The 20791-nt window shown below is 53.3% G+C and overlaps 3 protein-coding genes across 3 annotated transcripts, besides 25 other annotated features; 2 read left to right on the top strand and 1 right to left on the bottom strand.

Moving 5' to 3' along the window:
* The first annotated feature begins 101 nt into the window (after nt 1-101).
* Nucleotides 102-137: a microsatellite.
* Nucleotides 138-163: 26 nt separating this feature from the next.
* On the bottom strand, nt 164-8937 carry gtb3 (glycosyltransferase family 4 protein; the record flags this gene model as incomplete). Its single annotated transcript, XM_001270801.1, has 3 exons — nt 164-8650; nt 8711-8800; nt 8869-8937. The coding sequence occupies 3 exons, from the start codon at nt 8935-8937 to the stop codon at nt 164-166; spliced, it is 8646 nt and encodes a 2881-aa protein (XP_001270802.1).
* A 44-nt stretch (nt 8938-8981) lies between these two features.
* Nucleotides 8982-9020: a microsatellite.
* Nucleotides 8982-9021: a microsatellite.
* Nucleotides 9022-9249: 228 nt separating this feature from the next.
* Nucleotides 9250-9316: a microsatellite.
* Nucleotides 9253-9315: a microsatellite.
* Nucleotides 9317-9510: 194 nt separating the features above from the next.
* Nucleotides 9511-9553: a microsatellite.
* Nucleotides 9554-9560: 7 nt separating this feature from the next.
* Nucleotides 9561-9586: a microsatellite.
* A 736-nt stretch (nt 9587-10322) lies between these two features.
* Nucleotides 10323-10351: a microsatellite.
* Nucleotides 10323-10352: a microsatellite.
* Nucleotides 10353-10869: 517 nt separating this feature from the next.
* Nucleotides 10870-10897: a microsatellite.
* A 533-nt stretch (nt 10898-11430) lies between these two features.
* Nucleotides 11431-11475: a microsatellite.
* Nucleotides 11451-11474: a microsatellite.
* A 365-nt stretch (nt 11476-11840) lies between the features above and the next one.
* Nucleotides 11841-13977, top strand: agd3 (putative extracellular serine-rich protein; the record flags this gene model as incomplete). The annotated part of the gene is made up of 2 exons (XM_001270802.1): nt 11841-13643; nt 13711-13977. 2 exons carry the CDS (start codon nt 11841-11843, stop codon nt 13975-13977), a joined length of 2070 nt encoding a protein of 689 aa, XP_001270803.1.
* Nucleotides 13978-14915: 938 nt separating this feature from the next.
* Nucleotides 14916-14945: a microsatellite.
* A 480-nt stretch (nt 14946-15425) lies between these two features.
* Nucleotides 15426-15451: a microsatellite.
* A 79-nt stretch (nt 15452-15530) lies between these two features.
* Nucleotides 15531-15557: a microsatellite.
* A 343-nt stretch (nt 15558-15900) lies between these two features.
* Nucleotides 15901-15934: a microsatellite.
* Nucleotides 15935-15942: 8 nt separating this feature from the next.
* Nucleotides 15943-15968: a microsatellite.
* Nucleotides 15943-15974: a microsatellite.
* An 808-nt stretch (nt 15975-16782) lies between these two features.
* On the top strand, nt 16783-17763 carry ACLA_035810 (endo alpha-1,4 polygalactosaminidase; the record flags this gene model as incomplete). Its single annotated transcript, XM_001270803.1, has 1 exon — nt 16783-17763. The coding sequence occupies one exon, from the start codon at nt 16783-16785 to the stop codon at nt 17761-17763; it is 981 nt and encodes a 326-aa protein (XP_001270804.1).
* Nucleotides 16956-16983: a microsatellite.
* An 881-nt stretch (nt 17764-18644) lies between the features above and the next one.
* Nucleotides 18645-18669: a microsatellite.
* Nucleotides 18670-19171: 502 nt separating this feature from the next.
* Nucleotides 19172-19222: a microsatellite.
* Nucleotides 19176-19221: a microsatellite.
* Nucleotides 19223-19730: 508 nt separating the features above from the next.
* Nucleotides 19731-19757: a microsatellite.
* Nucleotides 19731-19758: a microsatellite.
* A 48-nt stretch (nt 19759-19806) lies between these two features.
* Nucleotides 19807-19830: a microsatellite.
* Nucleotides 19831-20791: the final 961 nt, after the last annotated feature.

The raw sequence follows: 20791 nt of genomic DNA on the forward strand, positions 1-20791 counted from the left end.
TACAGTTCCCATCATAACATGTACCGGATCCGTAATATCTAAAGAGTATTTGCAATGCGGACAGAGAAGAAAAGGGGGTATAGCCATGTGAAGAAAAGGGGAAGAAACAACAAACAAGAAAAAAAAAAAAAAAAAAAGGGAGGGAGGGGATGATGGAAGAGGATTATTTGCCCGTCTCCAGGTTCTTAAAGGACGACGACTGCAGGAACTCCTCGCGCATGACGAGCGAGACGTCCGAGTTGCGGTAGGGATGGTGGGCGTCGCGCTGGAGGCCGCGCAGCTGCTCGCGGGCGGCGGTGGAGATGGAGCGGGTGTTCGAGTGGCGGCGGCTGCGGGTGAAGGCCGGGGAGCGGCGGCCGGTTGGGGTGAGGGTGCCGGAGGCGGCGTCGAAGGAGAGGGTCTGGCGCGGGGCGAAGATGGGGAGCGAGGCGCTGGCGGGGAGCGGAAGGAAGGAGTCGTTGTTGATGTTGTTGTCTGTGGCGCCGGAGAGGTTGCTGAGGCTGGAGAGGATGGAGGCGGGGCGGGTGGCGGGCCCGCTGAGCGGGAGCATGGGGTAGCCGGAGGTGGAGCCGTAGAGGGTGGAGATGCCGGAGGCGGCGGAGGAGCGCCACGAGTGCACGGCGCTCTGCGGGATGGTGATGACTTCCTCCTCGATGGGCTCGGTCTGCTCCAGGGCGGTGGCGATGTCGAGGGGCTCGGCCATGGGGCTCAGGTAGCGGTTGGCCATGACCTTGGCGGATTTGCCGATCCAGAGCATCTGCTCGTGCTCGCGCAGGTAGCGGTCGCCGCTGAACGACTTCTGCACGATGTTGCGCGTCATCATGCCCAGCTTGCGCCGGTGCTCGCTCTTCTCGTACATGCGGCGCGTGATGCGCGCCACGTCCTCGGCCGTCGGCGACGAGGTCAGCACCGGCGCCGGCGCCCCCGTGTCCTCCGCGTACTGGCTCCATTCGCCCAACATGCCGAGCATGGTGATCTGCGCGCGCGCGAGCGCGAGCGCGTCGTTGGGCGCCACCACGGCGCTGAAGCGGGAGAAGTCGTCGGGATCGCTCAGCACGCGGAGCGACGCACCGACGTCCGTGCAGACCACGGGCGCCCCGGTCAGCGCCGCTTCACCCAGAGCCAGCGGCAGACCCTCGGACAGGGACGAGTTCAGGAAGAGCCAGGTGTTCTCGAGCACCTTCATCGGGTCGGCGGAACCGCGCAGGGTGACCCGGCCACGAAGGCCCTTCGATGCAATGATCTCCTGGCACTCGGTGGAATAGGTGGGTGCCTTGTCGATGGCACCGTAGATATCAAGGTGGTACTCATCGAACTTCCACTGGTTGATGATGATGTCCGCGGCAAGTAACGCGGTCTTGATATCCTTGGCGTACCACACGTGCGACAACATGGTCACCGTCGGACGCTCCGACTTAATCTCCTTGACGGGGGCGAACTTTTGCATGTCTGTAATGCCGTTGACGACGGGGTCGACCTTGCGACGGAAGATGTTGCGGTGCTCGATCGTGCCCTGGCACGTCCCGATCTCCACTTCCCATCCGGGGTTGAAGAAGTCGGCGCACGGGGAGATGATATCGGCGTGGTGCAGCGTAATGACGGAGGTGATGCGCATCAAACCGAGCAGCGCATTCCGAACGAAAGGAGACAGCTTGCACAAAGCAGACGAAAGGCAGAGGTTGGTCTCACGCCAACTGATGGCATGGTCCCAGATCTGCAGGGTGCAGTTCCTCTTGATCTTGCAGACCACGCCATACGACGCACTCACACTGTGATGTGAGGCCTGGAAAACACTCGGGATCTTCTCGGGAATCGGAATTGAGAAGATAAACAGGTAGCGGTACCAGAGCTCCAGCGCCACGTCCAGGCTTCCCAGCGTAGGGAGCTCAGTCTTGAACCACTCCGACGAAGGGATGGCGTTGGACATCTCCTGCGTGAGCCAGAGCTCGCGCCAGCTCTCCTTGACAAGATCACTGTTCCAGACCTGGGTCCAGTGGCGCGACTCCTGGAAGTAGGTGTTGAGGTTGACCAGCGCGCGGGTGGCCTGGTGGATATCGGCCTTGGACAGCTCCACGGCACGGGCACCCTTGACCAGTGCAGTCAGAATGGGGATGAAGTTCATCTTGATATCCATATCGTTGGCCGAGGTGACATTCTCCACCTCCGAGTCGAGTTTGTTCCGGAAGAGGCCGTGCGTGGGCGTAAGGAAATCCATACCCCAGAGAGGAATCATCTTCAACGACAGGATGTTCTGTTCCGTTTGATGCTTGGGGATACCAAAGTCGTTGGCCGACTCGCAGATCATATGCCACTTGATTGTCCGAAGGGAGTTGATCATATCACGACGACAGGCGGACACACCACCTCCCTCGTTGGGCCAGGTGCCAGTATCAGCAGCCATAACGTGAAGCGACTTGTCCGTGTCGGAGCCAAAGTCCTTGGACCGGGTGTTGACAACCGCGTCACCGCCAGGACCAAAGGTCAAGAGATCGCTGACTTTGATCGCCATGGGAGTCCAGCTGGAGATGTTGTCGTCCAGATCCGCGCTGGCCATGACCGTGTCCGCGCGCAGATCCAGATACTTCTTCGCCGAGGCGAGATCGCCGCGGTCGCGGCAGCGCCAGTACAGCGTAAGCGTTTTGTCTCTCCGAAGCAGTCGTTCATCCATCCAGCGGACAATGATACCGTCGAAATCGACACGATCCTTCCATGCCTTCCACACCAGAGAGCGGGCCCGCGAGGTTGATACTGGGAATCTCTTGGTGGACAGCCCGAGGAATCGGGTGATGGTGTTGGAGCTGAGGCTGTCGCAGTAGAAGAGGGGATTGTCATGCACGAAGCTGGTGTACTTGGGCTTGGCCAGAACCCCCAGGAAGTCGTGTTCGATCATGGGAGGCGTCTGGATCTTCTGTCCGTTGAGCGTGGTGAAGATGGTCGGGTGGAACTTGTGGTCATACAGCCAGCGAGCTTCATAGACATCGGCGCCCTGGACGAAAGTCGCCTCAGTCACCTTGGAGTGCGGGATCCATCTATCAACCTTCTCAGGATGCCGGATCGGAGGCGCACACCAAGACACGGTGCAAGTGATATGCGAGAGGACGAACTCGGCGCGCAGGAGCTCGTCACCGAAGCGAGGGTTCTTGCGGTAGTGATATTTGAAGCGGATCAAGTTTCCATCCTTCATGTATGAACCGGCCTCGATGAGACCCTTGCGGTTGTACTGAACGCTCTGCAGGTGGTTGTCGCCACGGATGCACCGGCGGCCCATGGGGGCCCTATAATCAGATCCTCGGGATAGCTTGAAGTTCTTCTTGGATGGGGCACGGTAATCGTAGTGGTATTCATTGCCCGGTTTGCCGTCTTTGAACTCCTGCCGAATGTGCAGAAGCATCTCTTTGGAGTATGTGCTGACGTACTTGAGCGTCTTGGTACCCTCTGGTTCAGTCTTGTGCTCGCCAGCGTAGTAGTAGACTTTGAAACCGCCATCATCCTCTTGGTGCTTGAACGCAGTGAATGTGCCATCAAGACCCTGGACCATGAACCGGCTCTTCTTGATGCTGATAGTCATCCCCTTGGTCTCATCCCAGAGGCGCTTGACGTTGTCTCGTCCATAGAACAGGAAGAACGACAGACCGAAATCCTGCACCATCTTCGAATACGACCAGAGCATGTTGAGCAGGAACACACAGGGAACCCGAATAATGGCAGGCCGGTACTTCATCACATGGTCGAACTCCCTCTGGAACTCTGTCTCTGCGACCAAAGCAATGATGATGAATTTGATGGCAGCCGCTAGCGAGTACCAAAAGTTGTGGAGGGGATATCTGATGAAGGACAGTGCTGCAGGTAGCTTGTTCGAGATATACGGAATGAACAGAGGGGTCTCAGAGTCCTTGGACATAGCAGCTTCGCCTGTGCCATAGTGCGCGTAATCCAGAATGCTGACTGCAGTCGCCGCTCCCAGGTTACAGCGGGCGACATGGACATCCAGATCGGTCGTGTCAAAACGGCACAGGTGCTCCTGCAGCCATTGCCTGTCGCTCTGGGAGAAGTGCGACGGCTTTCCGAGACAACGATCCAGCAGGGCGTTCCGGATGGTCTTGGGCAGTTTTTCCCAGTGAGTGTCGCACTCAAAACCAAGGCATAGCTGACGCAGGAGCTCCTTCTTCGCCCACCGTACGACCAGTGGTGTGTTCGCCTCTTCGCGGAGCTGCCGAGCCATGGTCTCGGTGACTCCAGCCGAGACGAGTGACTCCGAGAGGACGGCGTACTCGTGCGGCATCCGCAACATGGACTCAGACACGGCGTGGAGGAGGGTTTCGGCGATGATCTGGCAGTTCCCACTGACGTCGATGCGCTGGTCCAAGCCCCGTCCAACAGCGATAGCGAGTTTCAACTGGTCCGATGCACTGCAGCTCAGAGCGTGGATGCTCGGGCCGAGTGCACCAGTGGGGACAAGTTCAATCGAGATCTCGCCCCGCTCCCATGCTTCCAGAGCCATATTGATAAGGTCGTGCGAATGCGGGAATGCCTCTTCGATTCTCGGCTCCTCCCTACGCGAAAGCAGGAGTGCCTTGACTTCGAGGCCAGGGTGGACATGCGGCTGTAATTTGAGCCGCGAGTCCGAAGGAACAAAGGAGATCCTCTCGAAGAAGGTTTGCAGCTCTTGCTGAGACCAGTCCGGATCCGCCCACGGGGTGGTATAGGCATGGAAAGTCTTGCCCAGATCCACTGGCGAATCGACCTTCTTCGGCATCCCAATCTTCGCGGTGAGAAGAGTGAGAATCGCCACTGTCCAGGTCGCTGCTCCCAGACCGATCACCTGCGAGTACACAAAGTCTTGGGGCATGCACGACCGCAAGGCGATGCCGATGGGCAGCCCAAGGACGACACCCGCGAGCAGCGGCTTGAGCGCCTGAGGGCCCGAGAAGATCTTGGTGTATTGGTACCACAATAGGCCGGTGTAGGCGAGCACGTAGGCGCAGAACAAGATCATAGCTTCCAGGGACGATCTGAATGCCCAGAGCAGCGCGGTCGACAGGGCAAGACTCCATACCTGCCACATGAGATATCGGAAGAGAGTCCGCCAATATACCTTTCTCTTGAACCGAACGTCACGTTTCTGCGACGGACGGATCTCCTTCGATGTGCCAACGGGCAAAGTAGTCTGGCCGCCGATGAGATCATGGAGCTCCTGGGCTTTGGTGTCGATGAGGACAGCGCCTATCAGATAATATGCTAGGCCAAAACCAATCGCGAAGCGGTTGTCACTACTGGCGTTCTGAATGAGACTGGTGAGAGGACCGCCGGTGAGCAACTCCACCCATTTGTCGAGGAGCGCCAGCACAAAGTACAGGACTCCACAGCCGATCTCGCGGCTCGACTGGCGCCAATGGATAAACGCATTGTGCAATCGCTGGCCCTTTTGCGAGTTGCGGAGCACATCGAGACCAACCTTGGTCTGGATATTCCAGCCGGAACTGAACGGGATCGGGCGAGGAACATCGGCGTACCGGCAGTACCAGTTCAGAAGAAAGTTGGTCGACTCCCAGTCCCTCGCCAGTTCCAGGACGAGCTGATCCTTGGTGCTCCGAGTAAAGAGGCCGCGGGAGACCTCCGCGAGGACATCGTGCAGCAGAGCTTCGCGAGAGAGTTTCAACACGGCGGGATCGCTCAGACTGCCGAAGCACTTCTCGTCGTTGTTGCCATATGTGGAAACGTACCACTTGCGGATCTCGGTGTCGTCCGTTCGCCGGATCTTATGGTACCAGGTGACCCATTTGGAGGCAGTAGACCGCAGGCGAAGCAGGAGGCAACCGATGAAGATGTAGAGCACGACGAGATAGATGACCGCATCGTGTCCACTCCAAGTAGTGATAAGAGGCGACAAGAAGAGGATCGGGACACATCCAAAGATCGATTTGCGTCCCGACAAGAACTTGGAGCCCGGATAGCTGAAGCAGGAAAGACAGGCAAAGGCCGTAAAGTAGATCGTCAGTGCTATCAGATAGAGGTAGAAGATGATTCCCGGTACTGGACCCTTGACGGCAGAGATGACGACGAAACCGATCAGACCAGCGGCGATCGTGAAGGCAATGCCGGCGACCAGTCTGATAAAGACGAACATGTTCGTCGCAGCAAAAGCCATGGAGATGAGGTAGTAAGATCCACCGCAAGCGATCCAGGTGCCGACCGCACCGGATAGCAGGAGGGATATCATTAGTGCGATGGAAGCGCTCTGCATCTGATCTTTTGGCATCAGGCCGGAGAGGTACAAGCCGCGGCCGTACAAGGTGAGGAGAAGAATATCAATCAGAGCAGGGACCGCAAAGACACTGAGGAAAGTGAGCCGTTGGTACCCCGGCATGGGTTTGACCTTGTCGTCCGGGTTTACATCGATCTGTGCACCGGCGTAAGAAGTGGCCATTTGCGGAGCGCCATTAACCCAGTCCGGCAGTTCTCGATCCTTGTAGTACTTTCTGAATCGATCAGATAGTAACTTGCCGAATGCGCTGGGCTGAACATCGAAGTAGGCTTCGCAGCGGGATCCGAGAGCGAATGATTCGGCAAACGCAGCGGCTTGGTCGGACTGGTTGTTGAACAGGGGGTTACGATCAGTCACCTCCATGTAGATCTCGTCAAAGGCACCTTTCCTGGCCGCAGAAAAGAGGGAGAGCGTCATGATATCGGCGTAAGCGTCAATCTGGTTCTTCTGGACGAGCTGGCAGAGAGCCTGGGTGATTTCGGCCAGATCACTCTCGCGGCGGTCTCGGAGAATATGGGTAAAAGCCTCGTCGGCTTCCAAGAAAAGAGCGAGACATGTCGATGGTGCTGGATACCGACATCCCTGGTCGCGATACCAGCCTACACGGCTGCTGATCAAGGCTTCCGGCGTCAGGGATCCCTCAAGGTAGGCAACCGTGTTGAGCTCCTTAAGCTGAGCGAGGGATGGGGCGTCCACGAGCTGCCTGCGGATATAGCTACAGATGACTTCGGAGAGCTCGTTCTTCGCATCCGTCAGCGATAGGTGCTGCAACAGTAGCAAACGCTCCTCGGGACTCAAAGCGTCAATGTCCTGCACCAGACGGCGCGGGAGCCCAATGTCTTCATTCACATCCTTGGACCACTGGGCCAAGGCTGCCTCGACCTCAAAGCAAAGATGACGGGGAAATCCTCTTGCCGATAGGAAGGTGTGCAGCACGGTACCTGCCAAGCCCTGGGCGTTCTTGGAGGCGAAGACTTCAAATCCCTCGGGGTCGATTTGATAGACGGCCCAGAAACGGACGTCAGCACTCTTGCGCAGCCCTGAGTCCAGCCCGAGATGGATCCGAAGCGAATCGTGAGAAGCAAAGTTGGCGAGTTCCTTGATCGTAGCGGCGAGATTGGGCGTGTTCGACCAGTGGGCGGCAGCGTACCGGTCGTGGAACTTTCGCAGCAGAGCGCCCAAATTCCGAATTCTCTCCGAGGGGACTGGGTGAAGCAAGCCGAGTGATTTAAGCCGTTGCTGGGACCGCAGAATCTCGGCGAAAGCGAAGGTGGTCGCTTCCGACCCCAGGGGGAAGCAGCCAAACTCCTTGTATTCGACGCCGGCCATAGAGATCGAGAGAGGGCTTCCTTGGGACTTGACCTGCGCCACCCATTCGGGGGGATCTCGGACGGAGGTCGTCGAGGCGTCCTTGTGCGGTGGCTTGCTCTCAGACGATGCGAGCACGTCTTCTAGCGACGGGAAAAATTGTAGCAGGGTGTTCCACGCATCGCCATCCACCGGGTCACGCTCAAGATTCAGATTGGCACGCCAGACATCATGGACCTTCATGATCTCAGCCTCTTTCAACCAGCTGAAGGCGGAAAGCGGCTCGGGCATCTTGACGTTGAGAGATGCATCATGCAGGGCGGCCTGCCGGCCAATCCAGGTGATTGCGCTGTAAAAGTTGCACCATTGGAGCGAGCGCTGGACGACAGCGTTTGACAACGGGGCCTGATCGTCGACGGTTTCCCAGGCCATGACCACAAAGTCCCGCATGCAGGCTTCCGAGACGAACGCCTTGATGGTTGGTTGCATCTTGATCATTTGGAAATAATCCCGCTTGTCCCCGTCGGGCATGATGGAGGCATTTCGTACGACGAGACCAGCAATGGCATCGGTCTGGAGGATCTTGCGATCGACGAGAAAGTCCGGAGGGGCGGTTTCCAGAAACACAGACAGACCCGTGGCATGGACAGCCTCGACCAGGTGTTTGACGACCGTTGGGTTGAGTCTCTCCTCGGTGTTGGCGAGGAGGATGCCGCTGAAGGAGGCGCCATTGAATTTGCTCGTGAGTGTATTCTCGATCTTCTCGATGACAGCCACGGTCGAGTCGGAAGACGAACACAAGGACGCCAGATCAACTCTTCCCAGAACCTGCTTGCGCTCAGCCCCGGAGATGGCTTCGGCGACTCCCGATTGCAACGGGTCCACAATGAGCAGGTCCCATTGACTGAGGACTCTACGCTCGTCGAGGGTTGGGGGTGCCTGGAAGGCTCCCAGATAGACGCCAAACGACAAAGGCTTTCTTGTCAATTGGACATTAGACAAGGATAGATGCTGGTTTGCCAGTCTGTCCAGCCGTTGGGAGACATCTTTGGGCACCACATCTGCGTGTTCTCGGGACTAGATGGACGTCAACCACGCGCGATCGACGACGCTCTGCAAGGAGTCTCTGTTTCTCACCTTGTAATATCTGATCAGTTTGGTGATGCCTGAATAGAGGAGGTATGAACATCCAATGACTACACTGCCAAGCAGCAAGCCAATCAAGACCTACAACCCCATGATTAGCACGATCGAGATCCCTGCCAGGAAGAAAGAAAGAAAAGGTAGATACGTACAAATTGCCACCAGTGATCTGTCATATGCCCCCACCCTACCGGTAAGGGAGCAAAGTACTTTTGCACCATTGTAATTAAGGATTAGTGGTAGAAGTCGCGGCGGACATTGGAACGAGAGAGAGAGAGAGAGAGAGAGAGAGAGAGAGAGAGAGACGAAGTCCGAAAGAAAGCAAAGCGAGGGACAAAGCCAAAGACTTCTTAGAGTCTAAGACTGCAGACAACAAGCAACCGACAGCAGTTTCTAAATGACCATGACGATGACCGTGAGCACTGGTGTTATCGCGCTGTCCGAGTCGAAGTCAGCGGCGAATAAGCAACGGCGAATATGCCGTGATGGCTTTCCAGCGCCAACGAGTGTATGGGCTGAGTAGACAGAATCAAAAGGAAAGAAAGCAAGAAAGCAAGAAAGAAAGAAAGAACGAAAGAAAAGAAAAGAAACGAACGAAAGGGCGAAGTACCCAACACCAGGCTTGAGAGTTGCTCTCTTCGATGGATCAGCCCTGCATGTATCCAAGACCTGGCTCTCACAAGCGACGCTGTTTCTACTGTACTTCGTCGTTTGGGTGGCGGATTGGTGATGAAGAGGGATGATGATCGATTGATCATAAGGTATCTAGTTCCTTTCTTTTCCATAGGAGGGAAAAAATAAAGAAAAAAAAATAAAATAAAATAAAATAGAATAGAAATTCAAGAGACCGTTTTAGACCGTTTTAGACCGTCAATGAGGTAAGTTCGACTACTGCACTCTAGATACTAGCAAGTAGTTAGTCGTTACTCCCGAAGCTAGAGAACTCGTTAGTTGGTTAGTTGAATAATCGCTGACGAACCGAGAGTCGGTCTGGATGGGCGTACTCGGGGGAAGCAGACAAAAATAGCCTAAGTCGGAGGACTTCTTGACTACATAGTACATACGAGAGAGATACAGGATCAACAGCTTCGTCGTGTTGGATCCCAGACGGCGTTACGCCTCGATTCTCTGGCCCTGAGGAGGTGAAACAGGAGAACAAGACGGATCTGGCAGTGAAAATCGGATCGAATCCACTTGGACCCTCTGTACACTTAGGTAACTATCTACGTAGTAATTGATTCTCAATTGAGTCTTGTTGGACTGGGAAGTTTGGGCATGGCAGCCCCGGCCAGGTTCCTTTTCTACTAAAGCTCATTCACTCCGGGAAGTCAGTCAGCCATACTCATACCTAAACCATGAGTTGTATATTAAAGAGTCTAAGCCTCGGAGGAGACGTTTTTTTTTTTTTTCGTTTCTCTATCTTTTACACCCCCTGTTGGCGTTCCCTTTTCCTGGCCAAAGCGACGAGTCTTCCAGTGTTCGTCCTGGTGGCTCCACGATATCAACCGCAGGTAAGGTACCTAGGGTAGGTACGTAATAGGTATCGTACCTATTATCCCCGAGTATTGGCAAGACGGGAAGATCCCATTGGATCGATCTCTTGGAGTTTTTTTTTTTTTTTTTTTCTTTTTTTTTTCCCTCTTATATATGGTGGATGTTGGATGGGTATGGATACAGGTATTGTGTATTCAGTCATGCGTATGAGGGATGTGTGACAGAACGGTAATACCAGTCTGGATAGTTTTGCAATACACCGTACCACAAGAGGATGCCGTGTACTCTGTACAAAAAGACCTTTCCCTCGCAGAACTCTCTGGTAGTGACTACTCCGTAGTTGATGAATTGATGGTCTACACTCTGATTGACTTGGCTTGTCTCAGGCTATTAATAATTGCGCCCCCATCAATTGATCAGGTTCAGATTCTTCTGTTCTTCTCAGCCTGCCGGATTCGCTTAACAGAAACTCTCCAGTCTCGCAGAGTCCCAGAGTCCAGGTCCCAAAGTTAAGCCCCGGTATGATCGATCCCATCAAGGCTCTCTCGCAAAAGAATTCTTGGAGGTGGAGACTCCTGACAATCGAGATCCTTGAATTGTTGAGGTCAGTATCGACTAATTTCCACCAGTGCAACGGACTGCATGACACCATCGCCATCACAGCAACAGCAACAGCAACAGCAACAGCTATCGACAAGGCTGGCCGTGCCCTTCATGGATCTTCGGTTCTCTTAACTGCTTTCGGGGGGGGGGTCCACGTCCACCACATGGTTGATGGAGATTTGATCTCGTCCAGAGAGTGGAGCAGGTACATCGACTGGTTGAAGCTACGGAGAATGGAGTCCTGTAGACTGTAGTTATTTGATAGACGGGATCAGCAACTCGGAGCGATTGGCGCAAGGCCATTGGCGAAGGAAAAAAGAAACGAGAAAAGGAGGTGTCTTAGACTCAGCAGGTTGTGATTGACTCTCGCAGGCTGCATGCGTTGCTGTACTTAAACCCTCCGTGATCATCCATGGTTCTTACTACTGCTGGATACCCTCGATAGATGACTTGATCCTCATCCTCGTCACTCGTTCACAACAATCTCATTCGTTTTTTTTTTTTTTTTCCTTCTGTTGTCTCCATTGTCTGATCCTCTTTTTTTGTTTTCTTTTTTTTTTCCTTGGTTCCTGTCATCACCTTGCCCTGACCCCTTGCAGCACAGTCATACATATCCCCCACTACTACTACCACTACTACCACCACCACCACCACCACCACCAACCGTCTCTCCCCACCCCCCCGGCCTCCCCTTGGGCCGTTTTCCAAGATGGCCTTCTCGTGGATCATTCAGACCGGCTGCTTCTTGGGATTTATAACATGCAGCACTCCCCCGGGTGTCTGGCCTGAGAAGCCCACAGTGATCTCTCCTGTGCCTCCATCGCGGACCACATCGACCAGTAGGGTAGCATCTACTGTTGGGGTGATCACCTCGTCGTCTGCTGTACTCTCGTTTACTTCTTCTTCTTCTGCTACTTCTGCTACTACTACTGTGGCAACCTCTGCCACCACTACACTCGTTACTTCTCCTTCGCTTTCGCTTTCGGTTTCGGCTTCGGCTTCGGCTTCAGCCTCAATTTCCTCCACCATGTCGTTCAGTGTCAGTGCTAGCTCGAGCATGATCCCGTCGGCCACTCCCTCGGCTATTCCCATGAACCAGGGCAGTGTTTCGTCCAACATCTTGGTCATTGCCCGGGACGCTACGGCTGCCAGTGTGGCCTCCTCCGGCCTCAATGGCTATGGAATTCCGTTCACGACTCTGCTGGTCCCCCAGTCCGGTGTGCCTGCTCTGCCCGCGCTCAACTCCACCGGCGGCGGCAACTTTGGCGGTATCGTCGTTGCCGCCGAAGTGAGTTACGACTATGGGGGCACGACTGGCTACCAGAGTGCTCTGACCACCGACCAGTGGAACCAGCTGTACGCCTACCAGCTCGAGTACGGTGTGCGCATGGTCCAGTGGGACGTCTACCCCGGCCCCAACTACGGCTCCAGTGCCGTCAATGGCGGGTGCTGCAACACGGGCGTGGAGCAGTTGATCTCTTTCTCCGATATCAGTGACTTTCCCACCTCGGGGATCAGGACCGGCGCCGGTGTCAGCACCGAGGGTCTTTGGCACTACCCGGCCACCGTCAGCGACCCCGCCACCACCAAGGAGATTGCTCAGTTCGCCGCGAACTCGGTGACTTCGGGTACCACGACGGCGGCTGTCATCAACAACTTTGCTGGCCGGGAGCAGATGGCCTTCTTCGTCTCGTTTGCCACCGACTGGAGCCCGACCTCCAACTTCATGCAGCACGCATGGATCACTTGGCTCACCCGGGGTCTCTATGCGGGACACCGCCGCGTCAACCTGAACACCCAGATCGACGACATGATGCTCGAGAGTGACATCTACCATCCGGCTGGCACCACGTTCCGCATCACGGTCCCGGACATGGAGGGCATCTCGGCCTGGGTCCCCACCATCAACGCCAAGATGAACCCGGGTAGCTCCTACTTCGTCGAGGTCGGCCACAACGGCAACGGAAACATCGAGGCTTCCTCCTCCACGGATGCCGGATACACCGCCTGCAATGGCGGCGGGATCGAGTACAACTCGCCTCCGGATACCCCGCTGGAGTTCAAGAAGCCTCTGGGCACGGGAACCAACCTCTGGCCCAAGACGCCGACCACGTATAACTGGACGGCCGCCTGCACCAAGCTGGACCCCCTTCTGGTCTGGTGGGCCAACCCGGCCAACCGCGATACGTACGGTCACATCTCGCACACCTTCACCCACGAGGAGCAGAACAACTCGACCTACTCCGACATCTTCAAGGAGATCTCATTCAACCAGGCGTGGCTGAAGCAGGTCGGCATCGACCAGGCCAAGTGGTTCACCGGCAACGGTATCATCCCCCCGGCCATTACCGGTCTGCACAATGGCGATGCGCTCCAGGCGTGGTGGGACAATGGCATCCGCAACTGCGTGGGTGACAACACGCGGCCGGTGCTGCTGAACCCGCAGAACAGCATGTGGCCCTATTTCACCAATGTGGCGTCGGACGGCTTCGCCGGCATGCAGGTGAACCCTCGCTGGGCCACCCGCATCTACTACAACTGCGACACCCCGGCCTGCACTCTGCAGGAGTGGATCAATACCTCGGCCGGCAGCGGAACCTTCCAGGATCTGCTCAACGTGGAGAAGGCCGATACCATGCGCCATCTGTTTGGCTTGCACCGGGAGGCTTACATGTTCCACCAGGCCAACCTGCGCAACGCGGATGTGGACCCCGTCACCATCAATGGCGTGTCGGCTAAATACTCCATCATGCAGGCGTGGGTTGAGACCCAGGTGCAGGAGTTTGTGCGTCTGGTGAACTGGCCCCTGGTCACCCTCCCCCAGCATCAGGTACGCTTTTTTTTTTATCCTGTGGGTCTTTGTGATGACCGTGTCTGATTCTAACTCTGTCTCCTAGGTGTCCGACTCCTTCCTCGCTCGTTATGAACGTGACCAGTGTGGCTACGCCCTCAGCTACGCAGTCGCCAACAAGAAGATCACGGCGGTGACACTGACGGCCAATGGCAACACCTGCAGCCGGCCTATTCCTGTCACCTTCCCTGTGGCTCCCACCAGCACTCAGGGCTTCGCTACTGAGCAGCTGGGCAGCGACCCACTGACTGTGTGGGTGCAGCTGTCGGGATCCCCTGTGACCTTTACCCTGTCTACTCCTCTCGCTTTGTAGATAGCCCTTTTTCTTTTTTGTTGTTCTTTTCATGGTCTGTCTTACTCCGTAGGAGTAGGACAGTCCCGAACATACTTTGAGAGAAAGCCTTGTGCAGATATTCTGCTCACATGTCTAATAATGATACATCCATACATCCATCCATAGCTTGGAGTTCCACCTTACATAGCCAATATCAATTATGACTCCGTGCTTGGTCCGTGGTAACACACCAAATATGTTTGGTCCCAAGTCCAAGTCCGAGTTCGAGTCCAAGTCCGAGTCTGCTCCGTCGGAGAATCGTTTGAACCACGGTCCATGGGTCCGTCTACCCAGACGCAGATACATATCTTGGTATTCGTTCTATCATCTACCCAGCCACAAAACTCACCAATCTCTCAAAACCAGCCATGCTCCACTGCCCTGGCCCCCTATCCTAGTCGCATAGGTTTAAATCGATATACAGGAGTATTGCCAAGTTACCAGTCCACCGCAGTTCCGGTCTGACAGGGACAGGGACAATGACAATGACACATCACCAGTGATCAATCAAACCAAAAAAAAAAAAAAACAAGCAACTAGTCCAGTACAGAGTGACTGTCTAGTCAGTCATCCCCGTCTCTTAGTATTCGTCTTACTCTATTGAGACTTGGGAAGCAAAGCACGTCTGAGTAGTGAGTAGTGACTCGCTGTCTGCATCGTTAGCTGCATAGACGGCGTTCTCCGAGGGATATGTGGCTCTGCTTGGGGGGGGGCTATGATTCCTTAGCAGGCGTCTGCTATATCAGCATTCCATGCTTGATCGTACTGGATGGGTAGGTATAAGCGTTCCACCCTGAAACTCAAATCAGTCAGCCAATTAACTCTAGGTACTCTACTACAGAGTCTACGGTATTAAACTTCGTTCCCCTGGCCGTGGTGGTTCTCGTATTCGGAGTTTTTCATCAGATGGTTTTCTTTCAGGTCAGGTCAGGTCAGGCCAGGCCAGGCTAGCTAGCATGATACTTCAACCGTTGGAAAAGAAAAGGGAAAGAAAAGAAAGTTGTCGTTAGCTACCAAGATTTCTATCCTTTACTCCATGTGTACAGTGTAAGTAGGTTAGATGAATATCCTCCGAGAGTATGTCGACGGGCACAGCGGTCAATAGTAGGTGGGCCTTGTTGAGTTGCTTGCATTGATACCTTGCACTGTTTGTTCTCGGGGAGTATAGTATAGTATCTAAGTAGGTAGGTAAGATACATGGTACGTGCTGTCTCAGATGTATGTTCTGTATTTTTGCGAAAATTGCAATACCCCATTGGCGCTGGCCCCAAAATTGAGCGATGGGCGATGGTGATACACGTACATCACACTAGTTTAGCACCCGGCGCTAAAAACCGATCTCCACCGCCAGTACCTGGTTTGCTAAAAATTGATTGGCGAAGTTCCAGATTTGACGGGGAAAGTTTGTGTTGCAGTGCAGATTTAGGTTGTCATTATTATTATTATTATTATTTTGGGGACTCTGCTCTGCCAGCTGGCACACACTGCAGACTGGAGCCTATCGTTGTTTGCTTTCTCCGTCAGAGGCTGAGTTTTTTTTTTTTCTTTTTTTTTTTCTTGTCTTGCCCTTTGGTTTTGTGACACAGTGGGAGATTTATTTAGATACTATATTTGGCTTCACTTCCCTTGTAAGGAGTCATCAGTCAGGAAAGGGTTGTTTCTCTTTGTCTGAGTTTAACAGTAGATCAAATCCTTAACGGCTTAACCTTTACCCCTCTGGAAGGAATCGGAAACTAGGCTTAAGCTTCAATGTTGAATCGATACCTAGGAATCCTATTTCGCAGATCATATGGAGTCCCAACGCCCCCATACTAACAACCGACACTAATGGATGAGTCTAGTTGACTCTGAGACAAACAAACCTAATTCCATCTTCAAGAGTTCAATCATAATTCTAATTATTTATTATTATTTTTATTATTATTATCATCATTATCCTGTGGATCTCTCTCTCTCTCTCTCTCTCTCTCTTTTTCCTTGTTCGGGATTGAATGAAAATTTATCAGCCACAGCTTAGCCTCGAACAATAGCCTGTCTCTTCATTGGCCCCAATGGGTCTAGTCCAACAGGCTTCCATAGGATCTTTCTTACCTAGGTTGTAAGGTTCTTAGGTACTGTACCGTTCGTTGTACGGAGTATGGTCCAGGATTTTGGCCTCCGTAGGCTCCCGCATTCACTCTTCACTATTCACTAATCTGTGGCTTCTCCATCCATTGCTTTTCTCCTGGGCTTTGATTTCCTAGAGATTTCTGCACAGTCCACATTATTAATCTTACACTTGCATTCAGTACATTGCCTGATTCATTATTATTACACTCATTTTGAACTTTGACCCTGGAGAAGATTAGATACGGATTCTAGGAGTTGGGAGACAGGGTGCCTTGCACATCGTCTCTCTTTGTCTAGACTCTAGACTCCTGACTCCAGACTCCTCCAGCCGTCTCTTTCACCCTCGTGTTTCTCCGTGTCACCGATAAGCTTCCTTTTTGTCGAGGATCTGCGCAGGCTCAGCGCCAGCCTCCCTCCCAGTGCCAGCGCCAAAAACACCAGAAACCAGCCCCTACAAGTCCAGGGACAGGCGATCGCTGTCCAGACTTCCAGGCACCCATCTATTTCATTTTCTTTTCTTTTTCTTTGCACTTTATCTAATCCACTCTCCGGACTTGGGCCTTCTTTTCCTCTTTTCCTCCGTTGGTTACTGGGAATTTTGATCTACCCACACGCCTACGCACGCACGCACACAGACACACACCAGTCCCCACGCGCCCATTCCTCTACGCTGTCATGACGCAGTCCTTTGATAAAGGCCAGTCGGCCAGCGGCTGGAAATCCTGGTCCACTAAGAAGAAGATCTTTGTCCTCGCGCTCGTCCTCCTGGTCGTCGTCGCTCTCGCCGTCGGTCTCGGAGTAGGTTTAGGTGTCGGCCTGAATCACGGCGGGGGTGACAATGAAGGATCCGGCAGCGGCGGCGGCGGCGGCGGCGGCAACACCACCACCACCCCGCCCGAGAGCAACTCCACGACGGCCAAATGGCAGCCCGCGGTGGGCACGACCTGGCAGATCGAGCTGCTGTATCCGCTCAACGACACCTCGGTGAACGTCGACGTCTACGATATTGACCTGTTCAACAACGACAAGTCGACAATCAAGGCGCTGCAGGATGCCGGCCGCAAGGTCATCTGCTACTTCTCGGCGGGCAGCTACGAGAACTGGCGGCCGGACAAGGGCCGCTTCAAGCCGGCCGATCTGGGCAAGGATCTGGACGGCTGGGAGGGCGAGAAATGGCTGAACCTCAGCTCGGCGAACGTGCGGCAGATCATGCTGGACCGGCTGGACATGGCGCGCGACAAGGGCTGTGATGGCGTGGACCCGGACAACGTGGACGGCTACGACAACGAGAACGGGCTGGATCTGACCGAGGCGGACTCGATCGACTTTGTAAACTTCCTGGCCAACGCGGCGCACGCGCGCAACATGTCAGTCGGGCTGAAGAACGCGGGCGCGATCATCAAGTCCGTCATCACGAACATGCAGTGGAGCGTCAACGAGCAGTGCGCCCAGTACAGCGAGTGTGACACATACGCCGTGTTCCCGGAGAACGGCAAGCCTGTGTTCCACATCGAGTATCCCAAGGGTGCGGACACGAACAATGGCCTCTCGGTGACGACGAAGCAGAAGGATGCGGCCTGTCAGTTTGCCGACTCGGGCAACTTTTCGACCGTGATCAAGAACATGGACCTGGACAATTGGATCCAGATGTGTTAGTTCAGGGACCCCCCCCCCCACTTTCTTGAAGAATCTTGCCGTGTGTTGTTGTAGTTGTTGGCCTGGAGTTGGTTGGACATTGGGTTTTATCTTAGTTTTCCTTCACATTGTATCTATTATCTATTATTCAGCATAAGCATATTCTTCTTTTGAGCATTATGCGTCCTTTTATCTGCACAAAATCCTGTTCTTAGCTACAAGCACAAACCCTCAAACCTTCATTTTTTTTTTTTTCTTCTTTGTTGTTTGTTTGTTTTCTGTTTCTCGCCCGGCGTCAGAAAATGTCTCAGTAGGCTCTAAGCAGTTCCATTAAGCGAGCGCAGATCCTCGTAGAGTTCGTCGTCGACTGTTTCGACTTTCGACTCCGATGATCGGCTTCCGGCTTCTCCATATGTACTACTCTGTACTAGACCAAGTCATACCATCCGCATGAACGAGCGGAGATATATCTATACTGCTAGACACTAATAACTAGAGCTGTGGAGACTGAAGAGTTTGAGTGTCCACTGTACTCTAGCCTCTAGGTGTTGTAGCTTACACAGTAGTCCGTCGAAGGAGATCGGAGATGAAGATGCTTCCGTGCCGATTTTCCCAGAAGTGACTAAACTAGCTTAAGAACGACTGGACAGTGTACTACACGTAACACAGTACCCACTACTCTGTAGACTGGAGAGCATCGACGGAGACGGAGTATCCAAACGATCTAGTGCTAGTCATGAGAACCATATGGGTCTGTTTCACCTCGTCCGTGTTCGGGGGGTCTAGAGAGTAGAGACTGACTGCTTCTACGGAGTAAGAAATGAAAAGAAATTCTTCACATGGGAAAGCTTTTCAAGCTTCAAGAGTTTAGAGTTTCAGACCGGACAAGAGAAAACCCAGACTCTGGATCTGGATCTGGATCTGGATCAGAATCAGGTACGAGAACCAGAACCGCGCGTTGCCGCCCGGCGGTACGGACTACGGAGTTAGTTTAGTTCCTCCGTAGCCCGAAGATCCATCTAGAACTACAAAGTACGGACTAAGTTCGATCCTGAGTGTCGATCATGTGCACTGAGTGATGAGTCTGAGTCAACTGCGCTCGCAAGATCGATCTGATCTGGCAATGACCATCGGGTATATCACGGACTGTCTCGGTCTATCGATGTCTACTATGTAGGTTACGGGAACATAGGTGCTACCCCTTTGCTAGTTAGTTAGTTAGTCATCTCTACAGAGTAGATGAGAGAGTACGGAGTCGGGAGATCGGAAGAAAAGAAAACACTGACGACCTGCTTTGTTGAGTATTGAGTATCTAGTATCTACTCGGTAGTCTGTCCAAACGGGCCTTGGTCTCAGACTGATGTCGAGGAGTATCTCCGTACTCCGTACCTACCTCCAAACAAAAACGAAAAAAACACAGTTTTGCCATAACCAAACAAAACCAAACAAAACAAAACAAAACAAAACAAAACAAAACAAAGTGTATAGACAGTAGACAGTAGACACCAACCTAGGAGCTAACACCACCCCAGAAATATAGCTCCCTCCCCCTTCCTCACACAGCAATGATCAACTGCTTCTGAATTGACCAACAGAGATACATCAAGGGTGTTATGTCTGACTACCTGTCAATGTATGTCTCACTCCCTTCCCCTCCCCAAAACACCTGATTTCTATCTACTCCTCCTCCAACAAGAGTCAGTTGCTTCCTCGCCAAGACCCCGCCTCACGTCCAGCTGTCCCTCCCCCATTGTCTAGGTTTTACTTTTCTGCTCCCTACCAGGGCATAAGAGAGAGAAAAAAAAAGTACCAGCATGACTCAGTTGTCAAAGTAGGTGAGTAGGCGACGATGGTCCTAGTCCTACCCATGCATTGTATGCAGTAGTCTCATTTCAACTAGGTACCTACGTAGTAATATACTTACTACGTACTTCATCATAAGATACATCCTGTACATTTAAAATCCTTTCTTACAGTAGCGTACAGCTTACCTACCTACCTACCTACCTACCTACCCGATATCCCACAAGGCATAAGGTTCGCCCATCCCACGGTCCGCCCCCAAACCAACCAACCAACCAACCAACCCAACACAGCATAGACGACGAGTCGACAGCAGAATCCCAAATAAAAATAAAAAAAAGCCAATCTCACATTACCACACCCAACAAGCGCCCCCATCAGACCTCAGAAAGATGTCATGGTTGTGTGCTATACGCGAGTGGGAAGCCTCTACAGTGACAAGGAAAACTTGACTTTTTTTTTTGGGCCGGGGGGGGGGCGGGGGGAAATTTACTAGATACGATTACCCTTATTTTCATGTTCACGAATGATTCTCGGGGGAATGGGTAGCATAATCCCCAACCAACCCACCGGGATGGAGATATGTACCTGGTACTGGTAGTCTGGTACTGGCAGGGGGGGAGTACCTAGTACCTACTACCTAGGCCTGAGAACTGGGTTATGGTATGAGTGACGTGAGGACAACCCTGGAACTCTGGCCTCTGGGGACTGGGAGTTACTACTGTGTACTTACTACTTACTACTCCGTAGGTAGGTGGGCGTGGGTATGGCTGTGGGCTTTTTTGGTTTGTTGGTACTTGGTCCGCCATGTGGTTACATACATATCCAAGGTACTCCAGATACGAGTTGGGTTGGAGGCGTAGAGTGTTTCCGTGGGTTGAGGGTGAAGGTGAGTGTACAAAGTACGTAGTATATGTGTATATGTATGTGTGTGTGTATTTTATATGATGGGGAAATGTATTTTTGCAAGTGACAATTTCATCGACATTAAATACCAATACACAGGCCACGTAACCATGAGGTAGCCTCACTGTCAGCCAAGGGAAATCATGGAGGAACAACCCGCTCACTGACCGGTTCTTTTCCCTCCATACTGCCCGTGTACAAATGATTAAATATTGATGGTGCACCTCCTCGTCCACTGCAAGAGAATCTCCGGACGCCCTTGGCGCATCCCAAGTCATGCCCCACGGGAGAAGGGTAAGGAGGATGCATCTGAAGAATCAATCTGGAATTCCTACCGAGT

The sequence above is a fragment of the Aspergillus clavatus genome, genomic scaffold, assembly GCF_000002715.2.
Source record: "Aspergillus clavatus NRRL 1 1099423829802 genomic scaffold, whole genome shotgun sequence".
NCBI lineage: Eukaryota > Fungi > Ascomycota > Eurotiomycetes > Eurotiales > Aspergillaceae > Aspergillus > Aspergillus clavatus.